Source organism: Asparagus officinalis, chromosome 8 (assembly GCF_001876935.1).
Source record: "Asparagus officinalis chromosome 8, Aspof.V1, whole genome shotgun sequence".
NCBI lineage: Eukaryota > Viridiplantae > Streptophyta > Magnoliopsida > Asparagales > Asparagaceae > Asparagus > Asparagus officinalis.
The window spans coordinates 42,086,208-42,110,433 of NC_033801.1; the positions used below are offsets into that span (position 1 = coordinate 42,086,208).

Genomic DNA, 24,226 nt, shown 5'->3' on the forward strand with positions numbered 1-24,226 from the left:
CCAACTAGGAACAACAAGATTTTAACAGTGGTTTGGATAATAATTTTACATAAATTCTTTCTTCTATCAAGGTGCTTTCTCACTATGAAAAGATTTCTCCTAAATAATTTTCCCGTCGTTTCGCCTCGTATAATTCTTATACCTATATATACCTATATTATATCATCTCAAATAAATATCAGTACCAAATAAAAGTTTATCATTATTCAAACAAGAGATATTGTATGGACTATGTCCTAACAATATTCAACCCCGTCATGTTTTGTTTTGGTTATCATAAAAAGTAAACAATATGGCCTAAGACTAATAATAAGAGAGATAATAGAGCAAAAAACTAATCTCTCTCTCCTCTCACTCACTTTCAGTCCACATTCTGAAAAAAACTGCAAAGGTTAAAAGGATTAAAATGTTGATGTTAGAGACTATAAGTTTGTGTTTTCTATAGATTAAATTAGATCTCCTTTTATCTGATAATCCTTCAATTTTATTATAAATCTTCAGAATATCTCACCGACTAATCCCTAATCAACATTAGTCATTACAATTTTAAACTAAGCATCTCTTCTCTCTCTTCACAGCCAATCCTACTCACCTTCCTACAAACTCTAGCCTCCTCATACACCAACCCTGGCTGACAGTAGTAACCCTTATCAGGAGCACAATGTTCATCACTCAAACAAATACACAGCCCCTCAAGTGCACAACCTTTCTTCATTATCACCACATCCTTTTCTCTCAATCCAAGAACTCCATCGGTCCACTCCGAAGAGAACATTCCCTCTTCATCATACCTCTCCATAACATTCACAAACTTATTACCCTGTGCCCCCAACTTGTTCCTCACTCCGATGAACCCAACATTCCTATTCTTACCAAAATGAGGCAGCCCTTTGTATTTGAACACCAACATCTGCTCAATCTCTTCGATAGCATCTTGATATATTCTCGGCTGGTTAGGATCACGAGGGCGATAGTAGGTCAGGTCTATATCAACTGAGTCGTGGGCTTTACCAAGATAAGCTGTGGAGCTCTTGAGGAATCTCAGGTGTATGCCTCCGTAGTATAGTTCAGGTCCACAGAGGGATTCTGGGTTGATATCATGGAGCTTCTTTACATCCGTGATGAAGCTTGTGATGTTAGAGAAAGGAATGCTTAGTGCAGTTTCTTGGTAGAGAATTCCAGGAATTCTAGGATCCCATATGCAGATTGTTTCCAGGTTGTCTTCAGGGCTATTCAAGCATGATCCTGTAATTTAACAGGTCTCAATTAGTAAGGGTTGAGATATAGTCGATGAAAATTAGGATATTTTTAGAGATGAACACCTGAAGCTTGCATATCGTTTTGGTATCCAGTTACAGGGTATCCTGTGAAGTTAAAGACTCCGTTGTTTTTACTCTTTAATCCCATACCAGTCGTGAGAAGATTTTTCAGTTTTGCTTCTGCCCTTAAGCATCTTCCCTTTGCATGTTCATCTTCCTCCAATTGGTTTTCTAGGTAGAAAATAATGGGGAAAGAATTAAGATTTTGGACTTATCATAGAAATACAGTCGAGAGTTTTAGCAGAGGTAAATTGCAGATAATTCCATCATCTAGCCTTCAGGTGCATTTTATCACCTCTCAACTATTTCAGTAGCACTGACCACTCTTGAATTCACATTTTAGAATAAAATAACCCGGTCCCTTCTCTCTATTGACGGGTGATAAGTGCTAATAAAATTTTCGAGTGATAATTAGGTACTACTGTAGGAATATACTAGGGGAGTTACCTGCAATTTACCCTTTTAAGGGATGTACCTGCAGATCGGGCAGCTATAGCCAAGGATGGGGTTTGTGGTTGACAAGCTACAAAATCGTTTATGCCTTCGCCTGGTGCTGAGACTGGAAGCTTGAAATCATCACGATACACAACCTTACCTTGAGAGGGATACCATCCAATATCACCATAATAAGTAGTTTCAGCATACGAGGCTATGCTGTACTCAAAATCTGCGTCTTCTGTGACCCGGTAGCTGATCGAGCGCTTGAACATTGGCTCCAATTGGAGGGTCACCTGCTAGTGTTCAAATATTTAATTAAAAAGTTGTATTTGTGCATGTAAAAGTGAGAAAAAAAAACCCCATAATCTTGATACTAGCATGTGCAAAGTGAAAGGGAAAAACTTTCCCTGCAACATCTCAGTATTGTGTTAGGGGGGAAAAATGAAGAAATGAATTCAGGATAGCGTTAAATGGGTTTTTTTCGCCAAATAGAGGGAGAAGGAAGAAAGGTATTCAAGAGAGAATCCCTTTCAATATAAGGGTATAAAGTTTTAAAATATCTTATGACAATCACCTGTTACCTTCTAAACAGTCCTCTACAATCATGTAACGGAATGTAATGAAGTGTAAAGTTGACAAAACATCGGGGTGTCATTTCGAAAAAAATTAAATTTTATGACGTTTTTGAAGGTAAAAAAATAAAAAATTGATGGACTTCAGGATATCAGATTATAATTAATGCCAAGTACATCAAGCAACTCTCTAGTAAATTCCATACTTTTGATAATGATGTAACAATTCATCTACAATCTTTGAAATGAGATGTAGCATTCTCAGAAGATAAATGTAGAATGTTGATTGAATGCTAACGTCTAAGAGAAAAGTTCCCGACTTAATAAGCTTCTTCATTCAGAAGACAAACCGAAGAAATGACATAGATGATAAAACCTACTGGTCTATAGAAACTAATTCAATCGATAAAATGTGAATGAAAAAAAAAATAAGACACACCTGACTTATAACGCCAAGCACACCGAGAGAAACCTTAGCAGCCAAAAGGTCATCATCATCCTCCCCTAATTTCACAACCCTTGCATAGTACCCATCAACCAAAATCCGACTCGGGACCACCAGTTTCATCCCCACAACATACTCATGCACAGCCCCACCCTTTCCAACTAACGAGCTCCCATGGGCCCCGGTACCTAGCAATCCTCCCAAGGTCACCCCAAGCCAATAAGGAGAATGTTCCAGTGCCAGCCCATGCATCGCTGCTGCATCAATAAGCTCCTTCAGCTTGATCCCCGCCTCCACAGTCATTCTCATTTTTGCAGTATCAACGTTCACCACTTTGTTCAGATGCTCGGTGCTGATGACGAGGCCAGCACCGCTGGGCCCTCCAGGGCACGAGAGCTTGGGGATGCTGTGGGAGTAGGCGGTGACGACTTTCATGTGTTGTTTCTTAGCAGAAGCATCGGAGACAGTGAGGAGGAGCTCATGCTCGTTGGTAGGGTAGGCGATGGCTGCCACGTGGCAGGTGGTTCGGTCGGGGAAAGTGCCAAACGCATTGGTCACAGTACAGGTTGTGTTGCCGGAGTTACATTTTACTACAGGCCCGGGAGGAGACTGTTGGGAGCCTGGCAATGAGATTGCTAGGCACAGGGATAGCAGGATTATAGTTGGCGGTGCCATGACAATATCACCTATGGACAACTAGCAGGGTCTTATATTAGGGGTAAATTTCACAAAACCCCGCTGAACTTTGGGGCACCTGAATAACTCCTAGACAATTTATCCCTGTCTGCTAATATTAACTTCTAGGCTTCTAAACTATTAATAGTCCCTTCTTTAGCTTGTAACTATTTTTAGTCCCTACGTGCCCTTTAAACCATTGAATTTGTTCCCTCCTTATCTTTTGAATTATTTTGGTCCCACCTCCCCCCATAAACTATAAAATTTATCCGTTTTTACACCCTGAACTATCAAATTCAATACTAAGTTACCACTTGTCTAAATGGTTTTATTAGAGAACGATGGTAGTGCAGCAGGGGGCACAACAGGATAGAAAATTGTTCAAAGGGTAAGCAAGGACAAACTTAATAGTTTATGCAGCTGAGACCAAATATAGTGCAGAGGGAAAGCAGAGATAAATTTAATAGTTTAGAGAGTTAGTAGGTTCTGCAGCCGAGCTTTTATTTACCCTTTTTAGTTAAGGGTTGGTAAAAGGTAAAAAGAGTATTTTAAACCTTTTTACTCTAGCTGTAAACACCGTTATGAGAATTTCCAATAGTTCACCGGTATAGCGTTATTTTGAAATTCAGGGGTGTTTTGTGAAATTTACCCTTTATATATATTTGCTCGCAGTGTTAATAGTCAATTTAAGGTGATATACACTGAGCACAATTGAAATGAAGTCGGATGATCCTTTTGAGCCCATTTAAGAGGTTTTTACATTGAATCTCAAGGCCCCACTTAAAAATGGAAGGCTGCATCTAGAGTATAAATAAACTGGGGAATCTCAGCCCATTGGTTTAAGAGCTGGCTGTCTCCAATGTGAAGACGGAGACAAACAACTTGCATTAGAAATTGATTAGGTTCAGACGCATCCAAAACCAATAGTCAATAGCTGCTCACTAATAGTAAAATACCACTGGTCATATTGTTCAATATCCCATAATCTGCAAACTTGAATTTGAAATACATCTCAACAGTAAACTATTAGCTACACAACATGTTCAGGCTAACCTGCACATGAGCCTTCTCATAGAGTAGTCCTCATGTAATATAACGGTCATAAACGTAGATAAGATGAGAAGATGATGAGATTCCTTCACAGTCCACTACTGTACCAATGCGATCAGAGGAAATTTTAAATTTTCTAGTCATACATAGATCCCCATAGTTGTTGCCACAAATTAATGATAGATAAAAACCCATGAAGAGATCTTGCAAATAATTGTAAATGTTAACATAAAACGATAAATGGAAATAAAAGAAGCCTAATGTCCCTAGGTATGCTAAATCCTCTCGAAGAGAGTAGTGGTGAAACTAAACCTCTAATAAGACTTGAAGGACAGTTGATAAATGCAGTAGGAAGCAGATACAAGTTCACACGAATTGCTTCCAATATGTTTGGAGAATTTCCTCTCCATGTAAGAAAGAAAATTAACAAATTTAGGATCTATAAATAAAGGCATACACCAAATTACATACATATGCGTCCTCTTGTATGCATATGTATGTAAACGTGTAAATTTATCTCATAAGATCAACCCTAAATACATAACGTGTGAGCATGTTTTCCTAATTAACCACCCATTCTACGAACACAGAATCTCGGAGAAATATGAGTGCTTCTAGAGATATTAAGAAGAAAAAAGGATCCACCATATCACATCATAAGATATTTTATTACGTTATGGAATTGAATTGTCGAAATACTTACCCTTGCAATACCCACTAAAATATATGGAAAAAATACATCATAGAGGAACATCAGAAATCCATCTATGAAACACAGCTTGGCGCTCCTTGGGCTTTTGCATGCTGGCGCAGTGTGACCTCCACCCTAGAAACAATGGAAAGGTACACAGGTTAAGAATCTCACTCTCCATAAGATTTTCTAATGATAAAACCATCTGCAGACCAAAACTCATTTTAACATTTGCAAATGTCAGGTGACCAAATTTTGAAGGAGAGATGTAGCTCCTAGGAAAAGTAAACAATTCACGAAATTGATCAAATATTTGAAGCTCACCCTTAGTCCATTTATGCTCACGTGCCATTAGGGATGAACATATCATGGTTACCACTGTAAATAACGAGACCAAGCTGTCGCTAATATTGTCACACACACACACGTGCGCACACCCATGTATACTTGGACTAATGTTTTCAAACAGGGCTAATCATTTTGAATCAATTGAAGAAAAAAAAATTAGATTAATCTTATTCATCTCATTTCATAGGCTTTGCTACCCAACATTAGGAACTATCTTCAAACAACAAACACCCAACACATTGGTTTCAGCATTTGTTGCTACAATTTTAAAAATGTCACATCGATAGTTCATAAGATCGAATCAAGCACCCCTTCCCTCTCTTCACAAGCAATTCTAGTTGTCTTCCTACAAACTCTAGCCTCCTTGTACACCAACCCTGGCTGACAGTAGTACCCTTTATTAGGAGAACAATGCTCATCTGCATAACAAATACACAAACCTTCAACAGCACAACCTTTCTCTGTTACCATCAAAACCTTCCCCCTCAATCCGAGCACTGCATCACTCCAATCCGAAGAAAACAACCCCTCTTCATCATACCTCTCCATCACATTCACAAACTTATCCCCCTTCATCCCCAACTTATTCCTCACTCCCACAAACCCAACAGGCCTGTTTTTACCAAAATGAGGCAGTCCGTTGTATTTAAACACTAACATCTGCTCAATCTCTTCAATCACATCTTGATATATTCTTGGTTGATTAGGATCATGAGAGCGATAGTAGATCAGGCCTATATCAACTGAATCATAGGTTTTGCCAAGATAAGCAGTGGAGTTCTTGACAAACCTCAATCGTATGCCTCCATCATATAGCTCAGGTCCACAGAGAGCCTCCGGGTTCATATTACGTAGTTTCTTTACATCGGTGATGAAGCTAGTGATGTCGGAGAATGGAATGCTCAGTGCAGTTACATGAGTGAGAAGTCCAGGGATTCGAGGATCCCATACGCAGATTGTGTCCAGGTTGTCTTCAGGGCTATTCAAGCATGACCCTGCAGTTGAACAAGTTAGGATTTTGATATGTTCAATGAAATTTGGATTGTTTTAGATGTGCGTACCTGAAGCTTGCATATCATTTTGGTATCCAATAACAGGATATCCTGTGAAGTTATGGATGCTACCAGTTTTACTCTTCAACCCCATACCCATCGCGAGAAGATTTTTCATCTCTGTTTCAGCCCTCTGGCATCTGCCTTTTGCATCTTCATCTCCCTCCAATTGGTTTTCTAGGTAGAGAATAGTAATCAAATAGTTACGATTTTTAGCATTATCATCAAAATTTTATCAGCCATAAAAATTAGTAACAAGTAAAAGAAATTCACCTGCAGATCGGACAGCCATAACCAAGGATGAGGGTTGTGATGATAGCAAATCGTTTATGCCTTCACCTGGTACTGAGATTGGGACCTTCACATCGTCGCGATACACCACCTTTCCTTGAGAAGGGTACCATCCAATATCACCATAATGAGTAGTTTTGGAATAAGAGGCGATACTGTACTCAAAATCTGTGTCTTCTGTGACCCGATAGCTGATTGAGCGCTTGTACATTGGCTCCAACTGGAGGGTCACCTACTTGTATTTTAAACATTCAATTCTTTTCTAAATAAAAGAGGAAAAGTCATATTTGCTCAGCAATCAATGCATACATGTTTATTAAGATGCAGTTATGCAAGTCCGTAAGATTATAAATCCATTATGTTTGAAAAAATATTCAATACTACAATCTATCAAATGAAATATTAGGCTCAACAAAGAACAGGAACTTACAAAGCCGACTGAATACTACCTTACAATGATAAAGGTTCCAAATTCAATAAGTTTCTTCACATTCGGATTTATCCTTTTGCGTTGTTTGGATTGAGATTTGATTTGACCGAAAAGAAACAATTTCATTTGAAATTTATTTGAATATAAAATTATAATGCTTAGCACTACCCATAACTCGAGAGTTTTGGTGCAGCAAGGGACTTTAAGATGGTGCTAGAGCAATCTAGGTTCAAATCCTATTGACCACGATTTTCTAAAGCAGATAAAAAAATACTGCCCTATGAGTCAAGCTTTTGACCCATAAGAGAAGGACCATCTACGGGCCCATGTTAGAATATAGGATTATAACCCTAAACACTCATCACAACATCTGAGTTTTGTTGTAGTTGCAGAGACACAGAATTGAATTACGATTGAAAGATGATTAGGTGATGCGAAACGATGACATGGGGTCTGTCGGAATCAGCGATCTAAATCGAATAACGTACCGTTTCGCCAAAAATGATGATCTTCGATAGGAAATTAAATTCAAAACGATTAATATGACAGATAAATTTTAATAAGATTTGCATCAATAATCATGAACAATTCCAATCTCAAACAATATAACCGCTGTATTCATTATCATTCAAGGTTTTAAATATCGGCCGACATGTCCGACATGTCGGCCGACATATCGGTTTGAGGGCTTGACCGACACGACATGGACGTTTTTAACTCGTATATCGGTTTTCAGGGCCAAATCGGAAATATCCGGGTCATATCGGGCATATCGACCTATTTTTTAGCTTTAAAAAATCGACCGATATGGTACTTTTTTTTAATATTTGTTTTTTTATCGGGTTTGGATTTAATGATAAACACCCAAACCCGTTTGACTCGTTCTCATGTTTAAGGGTTCCTTATGAACCCGATAGAAAGAATTTATGAACTCAAATCCATATATTATTTACTTTTTTATATGTTTAGTCTATAGAATTTATAAAGTATGCTTATATTGAATTTATGAATGCTTAGATTACATTTAGGACATGATATTATACATATGCGCACTACCCGATATGATAATCCGATATTTAGTCAATGTCCCCCGATATATCCCCGATATTGGTTTTCTAGGTAGAGAATAGTAATCAAATAGTTACGATTTTTAGCATTATCATCAAAATTTTATCAGCCATAAAAATTAGTAACAAGTAAAAGAAATTCACCTGCAGATCGGACAGCCATAACCAAGGATGAGGGTTGTGATGATAGCAAATCGTTTATGCCTTCACCTGGTACTGAGATTGGGACCTTCACATCGTCGCGATACACCACCTTTCCTTGAGAAGGGTACCATCCAATATCACCATAATGAGTAGTTTTGGAATAAGAGGCGATACTGTACTCAAAATCTGTGTCTTCTGTGACCCGATAGCTGATTGAGCGCTTGTACATTGGCTCCAACTGGAGGGTCACCTACTTGTATTTTAAACATTCAATTCTTTTCTAAATAAAAGAGGAAAAGTCATATTTGCTCAGCAATCAATGCATACATGTTTATTAAGATGCAGTTATGCAAGTCCGTAAGATTATAAATCCATTATGTTTGAAAAAATATTCAATACTACAATCTATCAAATGAAATATTAGGCTCAACAAAGAACAGGAACTTACAAAGCCGACTGAATACTACCTTACAATGATAAAGGTTCCAAATTCAATAAGTTTCTTCACATTCGGATTTATCCTTTTGCGTTGTTTGGATTGAGATTTGATTTGACCGAAAAGAAACAATTTCATTTGAAATTTATTTGAATATAAAATTATAATGCTTAGCACTACCCATAACTCGAGAGTTTTGGTGCAGCAAGGGACTTTAAGATGGTGCTAGAGCAATCTAGGTTCAAATCCTATTGACCACGATTTTCTAAAGCAGATAAAAAAATACTGCCCTATGAGTCAAGCTTTTGACCCATAAGAGAAGGACCATCTACGGGCCCATGTTAGAATATAGGATTATAACCCTAAACACTCATCACAACATCTGAGTTTTGTTGTAGTTGCAGAGACACAGAATTGAATTACGATTGAAAGATGATTAGGTGATGCGAAACGATGACATGGGGTCTGTCGGAATCAGCGATCTAAATCGAATAACGTACCGTTTCGCCAAAAATGATGATCTTCGATAGGAAATTAAATTCAAAACGATTAATATGACAGATAAATTTTAATAAGATTTGCATCAATAATCATGAACAATTCCAATCTCAAACAATATAACCGCTGTATTCATTATCATTCAAGGTTTTAAATATCGGCCGACATGTCCGACATGTCGGCCGACATATCGGTTTGAGGGCTTGACCGACACGACATGGACGTTTTTAACTCGTATATCGGTTTTCAGGGCCAAATCGGAAATATCCGGGTCATATCGGGCATATCGACCTATTTTTTAGCTTTAAAAAATCGACCGATATGGTACTTTTTTTTAATATTTGTTTTTTTATCGGGTTTGGATTTAATGATAAACACCCAAACCCGTTTGACTCGTTCTCATGTTTAAGGGTTCCTTATGAACCCGATAGAAAGAATTTATGAACTCAAATCCATATATTATTTACTTTTTTATATGTTTAGTCTATAGAATTTATAAAGTATGCTTATATTGAATTTATGAATGCTTAGATTACATACTACCCGATATGATAATCCGATATTTAGTCAATGTCCCCCGATATATCCCCGATTTTCGCTATCCGATATGGATTTCAGCCATCCGACATGAACCCGACATCCGATATTTAAAACCTTGTTATCATTTCGTAAGTTCTAAAATCAATATCAGATCTGCAACAGTCACATGTTCAGTTACTCTCTACTCACAAGTATAATCTCAACAGTGAATATAAGATAAGAGTTTAGAGATGGTATACTCATGCAATTAACTAACAAAATAAAATTAACAAAAAAATAAGGGACGAAAGAAAACGAAACCTTCGTCGGTCTGAACAGACTCGATGTGAGAGACCTCTGGAGGTGGTACGACGACAACGGTGAACTGAACGACGATGACGAGGCGGAGATCGGATGACGACGAGTGCGACGGTGTTGAAAACGAGGCGGGCGTCGGCGAACTGGATGACGACATGTGCGACGACGTCGAACTAGGCTATCAAGTGGTGACGGGTCGATGGGTCGATGGGTGAACTGGCATTGACAAACGGCGTCGACTGAGCGATGACCACGGCGTGTGAACTGACGACGACGAGGGTGACGATGAGGACGACGACGTCCACTAGATGACAGCGCAGGCGATAGCGTCAAGCGGGAAGATGATGACGACGGTGGTGTCGAACTGAACAATGACGCGATCGACGGCGTCTAGATGGTAGATGATGAAAGCGGTGAGGAAGCGGATGGCCTGTCGGGTCAAGACTGGTGGTAGGTGTCGGCATGAGGTCGGTGGCGGTGTTGGGTTGTTTGGGAGTGGAGAGTAGTGATTCCGGGGGCTGTTCGGAATAGGAGCGGTGGCTGGCTAAGAAGGATGAAGAGGAGTTGGGAACTGGGTTTAGAAATTATTGACGTGGGGAGAGAAGAAATTTGGCGGCTGTGTATGAGGAGAAAGAAGGTTTGTCGGCTGTTTGTGGCAGAGGAGAACTATTTGACCTAGGGTTTCACACCCGAGGTCTAAGGTTTCACACCCGAGGCCTACGGTTTCACACCCAAGGCTTCACACCAAAATTTAGCTAACAAATATTTCTTCATTCAATAATTCATTTAATAATTATCAAGTCTCATACAACCTTGTTTATAAGGAAAACTACTATGTGCACATAACGTGCAAACATAATGGAAACAAATAAAAATCTCTCAAATCACTCAACTTACCAAATTAAAACTTAATTCGAAATTCAAATCTAAACTACTAAAATTAAATTACAATTCAAATTTCAAAATAGGAAAAGTGTCATTTCTTGTCCTCATCATTATCCCCGGGTAGGAGAAAACTCGACTCCGTCGAGTTAGCTACAGAAACTTATCATTTTCAATATAAGCTGCCTGCATCTTAATCTGTCGTCAGTTACTTTCCTGCATGTCAAATCATTAGCTAAATTACATTATAAATTCACCATCTAAAATATTATCAAAATTCACTATTGTATAGGTGAATATATAGAAGTGGGGTAAAGCGAAAGAACTCTCAAAACAATAGTCTAGGGTCAGGCTTATTTCAGTGGACTGACAATAACATTGTGAACTTCTTAATCACTCAATATTGAGAATAGAACTATGACCAAATCAATAATATAAATGTTGTTATTAATTATTTCAAGAGTAAAAAAGTTCATAAATATCATGTCAAATCTTAAACAGCTATAAAAAAAACTGTATTGGACAAGTCCAAACCATCTCAAATATCATCATTAACAGTTTTAAATTATGTCCTGACTCAATATCATACATTTCAATTAACAATTCAAATTAGATCATTGATTCCCTAAATATGACCAATGCAATTCAAAATGATGTGAATCAACTCAAATGATTACGATGAAATGCAGACTTGAACAATATGATCAATGGCAGATATAACTTAACGAAGTGTTTAACATGCATGATGTCCTCTATCAAATGGAATAATTAGGTGTTTCTTTGTTAAAATGCATAAAAATTTTCCTATCCTAACAATGATAGTGAGGAACATGCAAGCAAATGTATGGCGGGTGAGTGTTTTTGTGCGCTTAACATGAGAGAGAAAGGGAAAGAAAACACTTGTGCTCAAACTTGAATCCCTAATCACTATATTTTCCTAAAATGGATTAGTGTACATGAGTGACTATCGAGACAATGCATGGGGGTTTGACATCTAATATGGTAGTTATTTCACTAGGTTCAGTTTGGTATTCAACTTCCATACAGATATCCTCAAGAATGTGTCGGGTGTCATGTTTGTCTGGAAGGACTACGTGGGGAAAATCAACAACGTTTTTAATTACTGGAGTGAGTTCAGGAAGAATTGGAGTTTCAATTTCAGGAACAACTACAAAGATAACATCAATGAACCTCGTGATCAAAGGGGTAGTTTGGGAAATAATCGGAGCGTTGTCATTGCATAAAAATTCAATCAACTTCACAATTGTCGGGGTAGTTTCAGAAGAAACGGAAGTGCATGGTTTTTTTCATTTTACTATCCCAAAATTTCTTGCTAGAGTTAGATTCTATCCAAATCTACGGCCTGGTTAACGGTTTCCTCAATAAGAGGTTTTGATTCTGTTATCGGCGGCTTATTAATTGTAACTCTGAACGGGGTCATACAGATGCTAGCGACGTACCCGTATCCTTGACAATTATAGTACTGAAATATTGGGCTAAGTTTGGAGAAATCTCTCTGATTTCTTGCCCTTAGGATCGACTGTAGACTAGGAAGAACTAGGGTCTGTTGGCCTTTTTGTTTTGATGATGTTTAACAAATAATTTACGACTAATGTTGTTTGTCTAGTGTTTATGATTTTTTATTTATTGTAAACAAACAACATGTTGGAGGATGGATGGAATCGAGCATTCACAATCAAATTCAATGGAGATTGGCGGATTAGTGGAGTGAAGCTACGTAATTCAAGTTAAAGATTCAAGTTCAAGCTTCATCCGCAAATGTATCAAGTCGAGCTTATTGAAGACTTATAGCTTGGGTAATCTAGTTTAGGCGTTTATATTATGTGTGTTAAGTACTTTAAGCTCAATCATATATACACACATATTTTATTGGTTTCTTTGTATATATATATGTAGTTATATATATATATATATATATATATATATATATATACAACACAAGTTTTGGTTTTTATATATATACATAGTTATATATATACACACTTTAATTGTGGTTCCTATGTATATATATAGTTATACATATATACATATATGTTTTGGTTTGATAGTTTTTAAGTTTTAATATGAAACAATTGAATACAATTGAAAATGCATTTCTTATTTCATACTTATATGCATATATATGATTTTACCAATATCAAATTTTTTTAGTGCAATGAAATCATATTCATTGTTTTTGAAAAGTTTGCAAAATATACAATTTTGTGAAAATATTGTATTCTCAGTTTTTGGACTTAACAATAATCAAATATATATTTTATTAAGCCTACAAAATCATTTTGTAATGTTTCAAAACATGGTTAAGCTAAAATGTCAAAACTCAAGTGTTTATATTTTTATGTTTTGGACTATTTTGTAAAATAATGATATTATCATGTCTACAATTATTTTCTAAAGTTTTATAATTTTTGGAATTTGTTTGATATTTTTAAATAGGGTTTCAAAATCAGAAAATTACTTCAAAACCTGTAAATTTTCATGTCAGTGGCGGTCGACCGCCTTGAGTCCAGAGACTCAAGATGTTTTTTAGAGACTCACGATCAACCTTGACGATCGACCAGATGCAGTCCAGAGAGTTTCGCGATCGATCGTCATAGTCGACCGGCTGATGTCCAGAGCCCAAAATAGTTTCTGGAGTTGCTCGCGATCGACAGTGAAATTCCCACGGTTGATCGCCGATCGCCCAACGGCTATATTTTGTACAGAATCAGATTTCTGATTTTGTGTGCTTTTTGGTCTTTTGTTTGGGGTTTTTGACTGAGGTTTTGGGTGGCTATATATACCCCATTGCTCTCATCTCTCATAAGCAATCTAAGAAGTTTTTAAACAAGGTTTAACAAAGGTTTATGTTTCGTGTAGTTTTGTTTCAAGTTTGGTTTGTGAAGATACTTTCACAAGAGGAAGTGGAGATCAATTCATTGGTGTTTGAGCTTCAATTCATCTCTCTCTTGTCATCTAGAGAAGTTTTCCTAAACTCAAATTCTAGCTTTCATTTATAATTGTTTATTGATTATCATTTCTACAAGCTAGTTTTTCATAATTGAGTTTAGTTTTGATTTACTCATTGTTTATACACATAACCTATTGGGTTTATTGTATTTATATTCATAGTATAATTTGGGTTGTGAGGAGTGTATCATTGAGTGTGAGCTTACATTGTGTTCTCATCCATATTAGAGAACAATCATTTGTTGTATTGTACTTATTGAGAGATTCACTTTGTATTACACTAGTACACCGAGAGGAGTGTGTGGTAAGAGACAGGGTCGCTTCTAAGAGGAGTAGGGTTGGTAGTAAAGCCTAGAGAGGTGATAATTCTGAGCATTTGAGGAAGGACACGAGCTAGAGACCAACACTTAGAGGGTGTGGAGTGTAGTTACATTGTGAGATTGTGAATGTTGATCGGTGAGTATTGAAAACCGATATTGTGTGGTGTAAACGTTATTCGGGTGAACGTAAAAAACCCGATTGTGATAGTAGAGATCTCCTCAAGGTGAGGAGCGGAGACGTAGGTCGTGGGAACCGAACTTCGTGAACATATCGTTTGTTTGTGACTGCATTGGCGTACTTATTTTTATGTTCATATCTTATATCGCCTTTGTATATTATTTGTTGCTTATATTGTCCACTATCTAGTTTAGATTATTTATCCTTGTGTTATTTGTATATCCTCGTATATATCTCATAGTATCTCTTTGCTAGGATATATCACTTTGCTCATATTGCTTATTCTTGCTCATAACACATTGTATATCTATCTGGCAAGAATAGTTTGTTAAATTAGTTTTAATTGACATAAAATTAGATTAGATTAGCATAAGACCCTAATCACCATCCTTCTAGGATTTAACAGGGTCAAATCAACTCGGAGGCTGACTAGAGGTAGTAGCACGGGAAGACTGGGAGGAATGAGTTCGAAAATTCTGAGCCCTATGAGGTTGGTGGAATTTAGCTTCATCTAGATCTTGAACTAAGACGCAAGCTCTCTCAAGGGTGTCTACTCCTCGAGCAAAGAGTTCGGTTTGGAGGTCACTTCTCAATCGGGCTCTAAACTTTGACAAGACTTTCATTGGTGCCTCTTGCTCAATGGTATTACATTGAATAAACAATTCGTCAATTTGAGCAACGTACTCTTTTACGGATTTGGTTCCCTGAGTAAGATAATGCCACTTGTCTAGCAATCTATGATAAAACGATGGCAGGAGATATTTTCGTTTCAGTTCGTCGATCATTTCTCGCCAAGTAAAAATTGATAATTCACCCCTAAGATGCCTTAACATTTCGAGGTTAGACTAATATTGGCATGCGGGTCCGGTGAGTTTTATTGCTGCGAACTTAACTTTCTGGGATTCCGTCAGGACGTACCAGTAAAAGTATTAATATATGTTTTTCAGCCAGTCTAAGAAAGCTTCTGGGTCTAGCATACCATCAAAGGTTGGTGGATCAGGCACAGGTTGAGGTGGGGGTCGATGAACGATGTGCCTATGACCTTGACCTTGTGGAGGCGAAGTTGAAACACGTGCTTTTCCTAGTTTAGCACGTGTCTCGTTGGTTGCATTTAGGAAATTTTCTAGGTACTATCAAATTATGATACTAGTTCAGCGAATTTCTTTAGGACTTCGGGAGACATGCTGGACTCACTAGTCGATACACTTGACTTACCTAATCGATAAGGTAAACCTATGTGAATGGTATGCACTGACAACTAAATGAGATGAACGATAATTTTTTATAGCAAATTAAAAGACTCAATTAAACTAATCAAAAAATAAAAATAAAAAAAATTTCCAAACATAAAACCATGCTCTGATACCAAAAATGATGTGAAACGATGACAGGGGGTCTATCGGAATCAGCGATCTAAATCGAATAACGTACCGTTTCGCCAAAAAAGATGATCTTCGGCAAGAAATTAAATTCAAAACGATTAATATGACAAATAGATTTTAATAAGATTTGCATTAATAAGCATGAATAATTCCAATCTCAAACAATATAACCGCTGTATTCATTATCATTTCGTAAGTTCTAAAATTAATATCAGATCTGCAACAGTCACTTGTTCAGTTGCTCTCTACTCACAAGTATAATCTCAACAGTAAATATAAGATAAGAGTTTAGAGATGGTATACTCATGCAATTAACTAACAAAATGAAATTAACAAAAAAATAAGGGACGAAAGAAAACGAAACCTTCGTCGGTCTGAACAGACTCGATGTGAGAGACCTCTGGAGGTGGTACGATGACAACGGTGAACTGAACGACGATGACGAGACGGAGATCGGATGACGACGAGTGTGACGGTGTTGAAAAATGAGGCGGGCGTCGGCGAACTGGATGACGACATGTGCGACGACGTCGAACTAGGCTATCAAGTGGCGACGGGTCGATGGGTCGATGGATGAACTGGCGTTGACTAACGGCGTCCACTGAGCGATGACCACGGCGTGTGAACTGACGACGACGAGGGCGACGATGAGGATGACGACGTCCACTAGATGACGGCGCAAGCGATGGCGTCAAGCGGGGAGATGATGACGACGACGTCCACTAGATGATGGCGCAAGCGATGGCGTCAAGCGGGAAGATGATGACGACGGTGGCGTCGAACTGAACAATGACGCGATCGACGACGTCGAGATGGTAGATAATGAAAGCGGTGAGGAAGCGAATGGCCTGTCGGGTCGAGACGGGTGATAGGTGTCGGCATGAGGTCGGTGGCGGCGTTGGGCTGTTTGGGAGTGGAGAGTAGTGATTCTGGGGGCTGCTCGGAGTAGGAGCGGTGGCTGGTTGAGAGGGATGAAGAAGAGTTAGGAGCTGGGTTTGGAAATTGTTGACGTAGGAGAGAGAAGAAATTTGGCGGCTGTGTATGAGGAGAAAGAAGGTTTGTCGACTGTTTGTGACAGATGAGAACAATTTGGCCTAGGGTTTCACACCCGAGGCCTAGGGTTTCACACACAAGGTTTCACACCAAAATTTAGCTAACAAATATTTCTTCATTCAATAATTCATTCAATAATTATCAAGTCTCATACAACCTTGTTTATAAGGAAAACTACTACGTGCACACAACGTGTAAACAAAATGAAAACAAATAAAAATCCCTCAAATCACTCAACTTACCAAATTAAAACTTAATTCGAAATTCAAATCTAAACTACTAAAATTAAATTACAATTCAAAAATTCAAATTTCAAAATAGGGAAATTGTCATTTCTTGTCCTCATCATTAGGATTTGATATTCAAGTCAAAGAAGGAATCCTACATGAATCAAGACAGGAGGAAAAAAATTTAGGGTTATTCTTGAGGAATTAATTTGAAAATCAGGCAAAAAGAAAAGGCTGCATAACTGTAAGGGTGATTGAATATAGAGACAAGGTTTGTGAAGTTTATTAAAGGAGATAATACAGAACTTACTTTACTTTACAAACCTTTTTCAATTAATGCACATTGAATCCAAACAAACCAAAATTGACCTAACCGAGTGAGGAATAAGACATACCTGACTTATAACACCAAGGACACCAAGAGAAACCTTAGCAGCCAAAAGGTCCTCATCATCCTCCTCCAAGTTCACAATCCTTGCATAGTATCCATCAACCATAATCCGACTTGGCACCACCAGTCTCATGCCCACCACATACTCATGCACTGCTCCACCCTTTCCAATGAATGAGCTTCCGTGGGCCCCAGTACACAGCAATCCTCCCAATGTCACCCCTAGAAAATAAGGAGAATTTTCCAATGCCATCCCATGCTCCGCTGCTGCATCGATAAAATCCTTCAGCTTGATCCCTGATTCTACTGTCATTCTCATCTTCACAGCATCGACAGTCACCACTTTGTTCAAATGTTCTGTGCTGATGACGAGGCCAGCACCGCTGGACCCACCAGGACACGAAAGTTTGGGGAAGCTGTGGGAGTAGGCAGTGACAACCTTCATGTGTTGCTTCTTAGAAGAAGAGTCAGAGACAACACGAAGGAGCTCATGTTCATTTGAAGGATAGGCGACAGATGCCACGTGGCAGGTGGTTCTATCAGGAAACATGCCAACAGCATTGGTCACAGTGCAGGACGTGTTTCCAGACTCGCACTTGACTACAGGCTCAGGAGGAGATCCTTGGGAGCCTGGAAATAATATTGGCAGGAATAGGGCAAGCAGGAGTATAGATGGTGGTGCCATGAGTTTATAACTACGGGCTATTATCCGAGTTTATCTATGTATATATACTTTGCAGGAATCTGAAAGTCAATTTAGAGTACTTTAATGTTCTAAATAAATTAAGGTATCTCAGCCCAGTGGTTTGAGAGCTGGACTTGTCCTATGTGAAGATGGAGACAATCTTGGCATTAATCATTGCTTAGGTTAGAAGCCACACACCCAAAACCATTAGTCAACTGATGATCAATCATAGTAAAAGATATTGGTCATATTATTCTTCCTTTTTTTTAGGTCAACGAACAATATTATTTCTTTAAACCAAGATTTACAGCACATTACAAGCATATAACTTTCTAAATCACATAGGGATCCCTAAATCTCAAACAAAAAACATGAGAACACATAGGAATTCATGTGCAGGAATGTAAATAGTCAATTTAGAGTATATTGATGCACAAGATAAATGGGGGTATCTCTGTACCAGTGGTTTAGCAACTTGCCATAAACATTTATTAGATTTAGCAAGTCACATATCAAAAACCATTGCTGGTCATAGTATTAAACATGCCGTAAGTTGTAAACATAAAAGTGAAATTCATCACAACAATAGGAGTCTAAAGTGCATTGTTGTTATAAATAAATTGGGTACCTCAGAGCAATGGTTTAAGAGCTGACTGTCTCCTATGATGGTAAACATTACAGGATTTAGAAGCCACAGATACAAAACCATTAGTCAACTGATGCTCAATCATACTAAAAATTATTAGTCATATTATTCGATATTCAGCAATTTGTAAATTTGAATGCAAAATATATTTCAACAGTGCAAGTACTTTCATAGTAACAAATATAGCTTGCAGGAATCTAAATGGTCTATTAGAGTACATTGTATCTAAATTGTCAATTAGAGTACATTGATCTTAATTGTCCATTAGAAAAGCTGGCAGTATGTCTCCAATGTCAAGATGGAGACAGACTTGCATTAAACACTGCTTAGATTTAGAAACCACAGACCCAAAAGCATTGTCAACTGATGCTCAATCATACTAAAAATTATTTGTTATATTATTCAGTATACGGTTATTTATGAACTTGAATTTGAAATACATTTCAAGAGTACAAGTATTTTCATACGAAACTATTAGCTAGAAAAAATGTTCCAGCTAATTTAGACACGAGCTGTCTCATAGAGCAGCCCTTCTTATGTAATACCGTGGTCATAAACTTTGATACCTTCTCAACACAACATTGTACCAATGCATCAGAGAAATTTTCCTACAACCATACATAAATCCATATGGTTGTTGCAACAAGTTATTGAAAGATGAAATCCCATGAAGATGTTGAAACGGTCAGCACCAACCATTTAACATATTTAGAGGAATTTTCTCCCGTGTAATGAAGATGAAGAGAGTTATCCACATAGTCTAATTAAATAATCAGGACTTGGTACAAGGTATAAAAGGTTTAAACTCCTAAAGAAGCTACAATAATAAAGAAATGAAAAAAATAAAATTGTATATGCACTTATTTTCACATGTATATACAAATGTAAACTTATCTTTAGGAATGCCTTTTTCTCACAAGATCCGTCTCTAACTGACGATGAGTGAAACTTGTTACCAAACGCCTATTGGAGAAAAGTGAGTGCTTCAAGAAACCTACTTAAATTTATACACAAAATGGGGAAAAAAATCAAAATCAGCTACCTATCAAACCACAGGGTCTTTCATGGTATGCAAATGAGTTATAGAAATATTTAACCCAGCAATAACTGCTAAGCTTGGCATTCCTTGGGTTTGTATTCTGGTGCAGTGTGACCTCCACCCTAGATGGGCAATAACTAGTTCAAGTTAATAATCACCCTCTCCATAAGATTCTCTCATCATAAACCTTGTGCAGAAAGAAACTTACTTTCACAGTTGCGAATGTCAAGCTCGTGAATATGACAAATTTAACATCAATGAAGTGACAAATTTTTAAGAAGTACAGAAGTTAGCTCCTAGAAAAACTAAGCTAGTCACGAAACTGAAAATAATACTTGAAGCTCACCCTGCAATTTGTGCATTTACTGACCAAGAACGCCAGTCATCTACAATTGAGGAGTCAAGTGATCGAATCCATGCTTGTGTGCCAATATGAGGGCTGAACATGTCATGGTCCCCACTATACATGAAGAAATCAAGATGTGCATAATGAATTCATTGATATAGAGCTGAATAAGCTGAGGGATGGATTGAACTTTACCTATATACCAAAGCCTTCTAACCTTTGTTGGTAAGATCTTGATGAAATTTAACAACACTTTTTGGAACGTCATATGTATAAGGTATGTCATCGTTGCACCACTTCCAAGCTTGTATTATTCCCTGTGAACGTAGACTTATGTTTAAACTCTATGCAATGTCCCCCACAATCCAGTAATCATCAGATTTCTGACAATGAGTTATATTTTTTTCATGGAGAAAATCGTGAAATAAGTGATACAACCGGTTGATCCCCTGGGATTTGGAGTTTGAACATTCGACCTCCTTCATTCCCTTTTACATTTCCTTTAAGCCCTGGACCAAGCTCCTCTTAGTGTTACTAATGTTGCTATATTACATATGGCAATTTCTTACACTATGTGACTCTTCATCAGAAAAAAATTTAATTAATTATGTCTCAGATTGTCTGCACCTGTTATATAAGCAAAGTACAAATGTTTCACGAAGAAATTTGCATTACCCCGGCATTTACTTCCTATGAGACCAAAAATCGATGTGTATGGACATGAAAGTATGTCCACATAATTGACATGTCCGGACATGAAAGCTATATGCTTATATGTCCAACATTTGCAATTGTATAACTAGTTCACAGATCCAAAATAAACATAAGATACCAAAAGCTAACTTCTCTCTGAACATTTTGCTTATTTAGGTTTCTTTCTATAACAGGTAGACTGTACATAAGCCCCCCTGATAAGCCCCTAAACTTAAAAATGTCATTCAAGTCCCATTTTAGTTTGGGTTGCTTCAGAAAAATCTTAAATGCTTTATATTTTTTCAACTAACCTGCCTAACTGTGTTAGATGAACCTGGTAAAAATAACAAGCTGCCCTTTTCAACTTAGAACTCTAACTATGAAATTAATCAATAATTAAGTTTTAAAACTGATGAAACTATTTTCTCCCCTAGGGGCATTTTGGTCATTTGGATGCACATGGCTTTCAAGTGCACACTCAGAACTAACAGTGTTAGTTAGGTGGTTAGGCGTCAAAACTTATGGGAGGATAAGTGACATTTTTAAGTTTCAGACGTTATCTCAAGTTGGCCAAACTTAGGGCGTTAAGCCACATTTTGCAACTTATTGGGGTTATCTCAAAAAAGCCAAACTGAAGTGAGGGTATTGTGAAATTTACCCTTCTATATCAAATATGAATTAGAATTTACATGAATGCATTTACATATCTATAAGTCAGTTTTACATTTTTCAAAACGAAACAAACAAATATATTCATACCCTCTTTCATGGATTTACTGACTTGCCAACACACTTTCCTTACCAAAGCAAGACACTTCACCCATGATTAAAAATCATAGTTTAATTTCTGAAGAGAGCAAAAAAAGTTGGTACCCATGGAACTGCAGTATATCAAATCTCAACAGCATATACCTTAGAAACTGGGACATAACTTGCAGATGTGGAGGGCCTCTCTCACAGTATCACTGCTTGTGCAAAAGTAGGATAAGAGATCCTGAACTCTGAGATGAGATTTAGAGCTAGAAATTAGTGCTATCCCTTGTCCCGGATGAACATGGCTTAAACTGACTTGATGAGCAAAATTACTTACCGTACACTCTAAAGGATTTGATAAGCAGAGCTCTCCACCAAGATCTTGCTAGGAGTTTTGAGTGTATTTCAGAATTGAGTGTTACCTTTAGTCCCACATAGGAAAAAGATAAAGAGTTTGGAGTGTGCAAATGTGTTGTCTAATTCTTAGTGTGTTGAATGGGCCTAGGAGTAGTGGGGTTCTCACGCGCGCACAAACCCAGGAGAGCCCAAAACTAGAAATTGGGCAACCGGATCCAGAATTTCCCTTTCAACTTGAAAGCTTATTTTTAGTTTCATAGTAGTAATCCTAGTTAACACAGATCTTTCACTGCTTTTCTCCTATCAGTGCTGACTCGGGGGGCCTTGGAGTCACATAAAAGCATGATGGGTCCAATATAAGTAATCCTAGTTAACACAGATCTTTCACTGCTTTTCTCCTATCAGTGCTGACTCGGGGGTCCTTGGAGTCACATAAAAGCATGATGGGTCCAATATATGGGCACGATTAAGTTCTTCTACATATTGCAATTAAAATTTTGTTTCAAATATTCTGAGATAGTTATATTTTTTCTTTAAAATTCATAGCTCTCCTACCCCATTTATCGACTGTTGTTTTTTGTTGGCCCAATAAGTTGGCCCGTTACTCTAAAAGCCCAGCTCCCCACTACTTGTGCCCTAGCCCCTCTATTTTCTTCTTCCTACCCGATAGCTCTAAATGCCCTCCGATCTCTGTGATCTGATGGCCGTCGCTGTGAATCCCATCTTCCATCCCTAGGTCGGCTCCCTCCTTTGTTTTCTCCCCTAGCCTCTCTCCCGTGTCGGCTGCCCCCTTCCCTATATAAGGGTAATGGGCCGCCGGACAGCCGCAAGGGTAAGGTCGAAACCCTCCCCTAGGGTTTCGCTCAGGTGAGGTGACGGAAATCTGTTTCTGTAGTTATTAGCTTGATCTTGTCTGCATCGCCATTTTTGCTGTTCCTCTGCATTCAATCTGTTTGAATAATTACAGTTAAATCAATGGTATCAATTACAGTTTAATCTCTGGCTTTGTTGAAAAATTACAGTAAATCTTTGGGCAGTAAATCTTTGGGTCTGTTAAATTTTTTCAGAAATTAAAATACTGTTTTTTGGGAGTGCTCGTGTGAAAGATCAAAGAGATTGAAACAAGAACTTTGTGTTCATCGTTCTTCTCATTTGTTCGTGCTAGTTGCTTCACACGTTTCGAGCCGGATAATTACCAAAATCGTGCTATTTTTTTGCTGTTTGTTTTTCTGTGTGAAAAATGTCCGCTGCTAATCAATATAGTATGATTCAATATGGTATGGCTCCGTTCAACGGAAAATCTGATTTTAGCATTTGGAAACAAAAAATAAAATGCATCTTAATTCAACAGAAGTCCGTTAGGGCTGTTGGTCAGACTTATTTAACCTCTGACACTGAAAATAAACGGGCGGAAATGAACGAAAATGCTTGTTCCACAATTTATTTGAACTTATCTGACTCTGTGATTAGAAAAGTTAGAATTTTGGAATGTGCTAAAACTCTTTGGGATAAACTTGAAGAACTCTATACTGAAACCTCTTTGCCCAGTAAAATGTTTTTGCTTGAAAAATTTTTCAAATTTAGATTGGATATGTCTAAGGACAATGAGGAGAATCTAGATGTTTTCACAAAACTTATTTTAGATATTAAGTTAACTGGTGATAAACATATAAATGATTATACTCCTATTGCCCTTCTAAATGCTATTCCTGACTCATATAGTGATGTGAAATCTGCTATTAAATATGGTAGAGATGAGGTTACCCTTGATGTTGTGGTCAATGGTCTTAAGAGTAAGGAATTAGATTTAAAACATTCTGGGGGAAATAAAAATTCTGGTGAGGTTATGCATGTGAGGGGTAGGCCTCAGAATAGGTCTAATAACCAAAAGAATGCTAGTAATGGGGAATCAAGTAAGAAAAAATTTGAAAATAGAAGGGGTAGATCTAAGTCCAGGTTTAAAGCTAAAAAATGCTATAATTGTCATAAAACTGGTCACTTTATTAAAGAT

General features: G+C 37.6%; 2 protein-coding genes across 4 annotated transcripts; both read right to left on the reverse strand.

Annotated features, from left to right (window-relative positions):
• LOC109819924 (probable L-gulonolactone oxidase 4) lies at positions 441–3,964 on the reverse strand. The gene is made up of 4 exons (XM_020385908.1): positions 2,769–3,964; positions 1,795–2,050; positions 1,323–1,490; positions 441–1,245 (listed from the first exon to the last, which is right to left on the reverse strand). The coding sequence occupies exons 1-4, from the start codon at positions 3,447–3,449 to the stop codon at positions 539–541; spliced, it is 1,812 nt and encodes a 603-aa protein (XP_020241497.1). The 5' UTR covers positions 3,450–3,964; the 3' UTR covers positions 441–538.
• On the reverse strand, positions 5,035–23,013 carry LOC109819925 (probable L-gulonolactone oxidase 4). Of its 3 annotated transcripts, XM_020385911.1 has the most exons (8): positions 22,196–23,013; positions 22,018–22,106; positions 20,608–20,729; positions 17,701–20,526; positions 8,523–8,772; positions 6,600–6,767; positions 6,329–6,533; positions 5,035–5,325 (listed from the first exon to the last, which is right to left on the reverse strand). In XM_020385911.1, the coding sequence occupies exons 4-8, from the start codon at positions 18,379–18,381 to the stop codon at positions 5,265–5,267; spliced, it is 1,365 nt and encodes a 454-aa protein (XP_020241500.1). In that variant the 5' UTR covers positions 18,382–20,526; positions 20,608–20,729; positions 22,018–22,106; positions 22,196–23,013; the 3' UTR covers positions 5,035–5,264. The 3 variants fall into 3 exon arrangements, with proteins under 3 accessions (XP_020241500.1, XP_020241499.1, XP_020241498.1); XM_020385910.1 differs by lacking the exon at positions 5,035–5,325 and having other exon boundaries at positions 5,686–6,533; positions 8,523–8,760; XM_020385909.1 differs by lacking the exon at positions 5,035–5,325 and having other exon boundaries at positions 5,686–6,533.

Coding starts and splice junctions, on each gene's coding strand:
- LOC109819924 (XM_020385908.1), bottom strand. CDS start 3,449: ATGGCACCGCCAACTATAATCCTGCTATCCCTGTGCCTAGCAATCTCA. Junction 2,051..2,768: donor TGCTTGGCGTTATAAGTCAG/GTGTGTCTTATT, acceptor GAACACTAGCAG/GTGACCCTCCAATTGGAGCC. Junction 1,491..1,794: donor TATAGCTGCCCGATCTGCAG/GTACATCCCTTA, acceptor TTTTCTACCTAG/AAAACCAATTGGAGGAAGAT.
- LOC109819925 (XM_020385909.1), bottom strand. CDS start 18,381: ATGGCACCACCATCTATACTCCTGCTTGCCCTATTCCTGCCAATATTA. Junction 6,768..8,522: donor TATGGCTGTCCGATCTGCAG/GTGAATTTCTTT, acceptor TTCTCTACCTAG/AAAACCAATTGGAGGGAGAT. Junction 6,534..6,599: donor AAATGATATGCAAGCTTCAG/GTACGCACATCT, acceptor GTTCAACTGCAG/GGTCATGCTTGAATAGCCCT.